Source organism: Pezoporus flaviventris, unplaced genomic scaffold (genome assembly GCF_033815535.1).
Source record: "Pezoporus flaviventris isolate CSIRO_AGI_PZ_B2104156 unplaced genomic scaffold, CSIRO_AGI_Pfla_v1 ptg000012l, whole genome shotgun sequence".
In the NCBI taxonomy this organism is placed as follows: domain Eukaryota; kingdom Metazoa; phylum Chordata; class Aves; order Psittaciformes; family Psittacidae; genus Pezoporus; species Pezoporus flaviventris.
Genome location: NW_026892560.1, coordinates 1,412,772 through 1,416,089, shown reverse-complemented (window position 1 = coordinate 1,416,089; position 3,318 = coordinate 1,412,772). Strand labels below are relative to the sequence as shown.

The 3,318-nt window shown below is 45.8% G+C and overlaps 1 protein-coding gene across 1 annotated transcript; it reads right to left on the bottom strand.

The window, feature by feature from the left end:
* Positions 1-2,124: 2,124 nt before the first annotated feature.
* LOC133268065 (G-protein coupled receptor 35-like) lies at positions 2,125-3,057 on the bottom strand. Its single transcript, XM_061450914.1, has one exon. The coding sequence runs from the start codon at positions 3,055-3,057 to the stop codon at positions 2,125-2,127; it is 933 nt and encodes a 310-aa protein (XP_061306898.1).
* Between the last annotated feature and the right edge of the window lie 261 nt (positions 3,058-3,318).

Genomic DNA, 3,318 nt, shown 5'->3' with positions numbered 1-3,318 from the left:
TCAACCTTCATCTCTCTACAAAGGAATGAACATTTTCGTGGTCATCTGTTTGGGACAGGCATTCATTGTAACCAGTGAGATGCAGAAGCCCAGAAGGGGATCCTACAGGAAAGAGCATTTTTGAAGGCTCTCTGTGCTGTTTGTGAAAGCAGAAGATGCCTTCCTTGCTGACCACCTCTTGCCTGGACATGTAAGTGTTGCCTGTCGTGAGCATTGACAGCACACCATAAAGGAGAACGGGCTAAGAGGGACCCTAAGCCTTTTGCTTTCCAAGGGTAGTTAATAGCAGTGTGTTTGCTGACAGCTACGAGGGTGACAACACTCACGCACCGCCTTAAGCAATGGATGATTTTTAAGTTCAGGCCCAATTTGTGTCTGGTTTCTTTCGCTCTCTTTGAAAAGAGACTTTAAAAGGCAGAATGAGGACCAAGCAGTGTGTGCTGTGATTAAGTTGGTGACGTGTGCTCTGCTTGCAGTGAAAGACCATTAATGTCAGAGCGTTGGATAACCCGTAGAAGAAAACTGGGACAGAAATGATCAACCGAGTGACCTGAATGGTTTCATCCGTTTCTCTGCTGAGCTTCCATCATACTGGGTCCTGTGCCAAGGTATTGACACAAAGCAGTCAGATCTAATGTTCGGGTGAGGAGTGTTTTCTGTGATGGGAGTGGTTGTTTCCTATGTTGTTTGGCTGGTGTCTTCAGCCAGTGTCTTCAGCGTGTGACCTGCAGACACTAGAAGGTGACAGGGCACTTTTAGGGGAACTGTTTGTAAGCTGTCACCAAGAAACTTAGTTGTCTGTAGGTTTAAATGAGCACAATATGGATTTGCATTCCCTGGAAGAATGTTTTAGGTGTTGACAAGTCAGAAGAGGCTCAGAGTCAAGGCCCATGAAGCCAAAGGAGATACAGCTATCACATGATTTCAACAACTCTCTAATGTTTCCCATCTGACTCTGGGGGGCACTTCCTTCTAGTGCCCAAGATTTCCATTTGTGGCTTAACTGTTTTGAGCTGCTCTGTTGTCACTTCCCTGTGGGGTTGGAGGATATGTGGTGCATAGTCAGCAAGCACAGGTATTAGAGGGGAGATTTGTAGTCAGAAAGCCAGCCGTGTACATCGATGCGTGGTCCAGGATCCATCTGCAGGAATATCAGATCTGCCCAGATTTATGTCTGATAGGCAGAACGAAAAATTCTGTTCTGGGGTCTACAGTGCTTTGCCGGGCTCTGTTTTTCCATGCAGTAATGGCTTTATTTATACCCACAATGGTTTTAGTCTCACAAATGCCAGGGTGTTGCCACAAGCTGGTACAAATGTTAATGGGCAGGAATGGGGCAATAATCTCAGGCCACTGTCTTTACTCCATGCACAGCAATAGCTGTGTCCTGGTAATAGCTGCAGGTTTGAAATGATACAGGCTGGCAGGAAGCTCCCAGTGTATAGTTTGGTGTGAGCAGCACGGATGTATTAGGTTTGGCATTGTAGTACATGGTTTTTTTTCTTGGTTTTAAGTGACCCTCTGTATAGCAGCACCAGAAGTGGATTTGTGTACTGCTGTGTGGGTGCTCAGTTTCCTGTGTTTAATTGCATGTTATGTACCAATAAGTGCATGGTGGAAACAGTGGCCTTAGCATCTGTTTTCCATCCCACATGGCTCTTCCTCTCGAAACTGCGATACAATGATCTAAGACCATAGTCAAAGCTGGAGTCAAGTCACTGAGGACAGAAGGACAAAATTCAAGTTAATATCAGACCCTTTGGAGAGGGTTGCCCCTTTTTAGCAGGTACGCCTGCACCTACGATCATTGCAAGTACTGTAGAAGGTTCCATTTCCTCTGCCTCAAAACTTCAGCAGCGCTGGTGGCTCTTAACACCTACACTGTGCAACACCTTGTTTATGTTGTGACTTGATCTGGTGGCTGGGATGGGGGGCTAGATGAGCTTTGTAGGCCCTTTCCAACCCAGGCTATTCTCTGACTGTGTGGTCTCTCCAGAGAGAAAGAGCGACAGTTAGCCCAGTAACATTGAAGATGTCTTATCCTGATGTTGCAGAGATGTTTTTTTTGCGGGGGTTGCTGTTTTTCATCCCTCTTGCCTCCCTACTTCCACCCCACTCTTTCCTTTAGCAAGTGTGTGTCTGCAAGGGATGGAGTTGATCTGTTTTTTCACTGCTGGTTTTGGAGGGTAGAAGGGCTTCATGGAACTCCTTGGTCACAAAGTAGTGGCAGACACTATCCAGGCAGCAGTTAGATGTGGCAGCACACCTTGTCATGGGGGAGATGTTCTTCATAACATGGAGCATGAAACAGGTAGCTCCAATGCTATCCGTTACGAACCTGGCAAGTAACCCAAAGAAGACTGGCAGAAAACAGACTAGAAATACAATCAGGTTTGCATAAAGAATGTGAACAGCTTTCTGGATTGGTTTCTCCTCTGGTGAATTGGTGTTCAGGCATCTCTTAAGGCTCCTGATCGCTTCTGTGGAGCAAAAAGTCAAGGTTGCTAATGGAAGAATAAAAATGAAGAACATGGAAAGCAGGCTCAGAGCAGCAGGCACGGTGGTATCCTTCTGGAAGCACAGGGTGGACTGGCTCTGCCGAATCTGTGCAGTGGCACCGATTATCCCAGAAACCCACAGAAGCCCACAGAGAAGGGCTGCCTTTGGTGGAGACCTGAAGGCCCTGGCTTTCAAGGGGTGTTTTATGGCAATGTATCGGTCAGTGGAGATAAATGTAATTATGTAGGTACTCACTGACATGTTGATGAAATACGTTGTCTCTGTAAACTGGCAGAGTACATCCCGGGCTGACTTATTCCAGAGCAAATAAGCCCTGAAAGGCAAGGTGCAGATGGCAAAGCAGTCTGCAAAGACTAAGTTGATTACATACACCCTCGTTTCTGTCCACTCCTTTATCTTGCAAAATAACACCCAGAGGGCAAGGACATTAAATAGACCTCCAATAAAGAAAAGGACCTTATACAGAGCAAGTTCAAAGAGACAGACACGGTGATAAAGTTCTGGACTTCTGATACTGCAGTTGCTGGACACATTCATTGTCCTGTTGTGCAGAAGTTGTGTGATGTTCTGAGACCTGAAATAGGAGAAGACACAGTAAGACTTTCCTCCTACCTCTTGATAGATGCATATCCCGTAGAAAATAAGGTATTTAAGTACCTATTTACTTTGCCCATCACAAATGTGCATTTGAGTCTACAAAGCTGGCCGCCTCAGCCTCTAACTGGATGCATCCTCTGTCAAGCTTTGTGTACATTTACTCAGTTTAGGAGTAAATATCTCCAAGTACACTTCCAATAG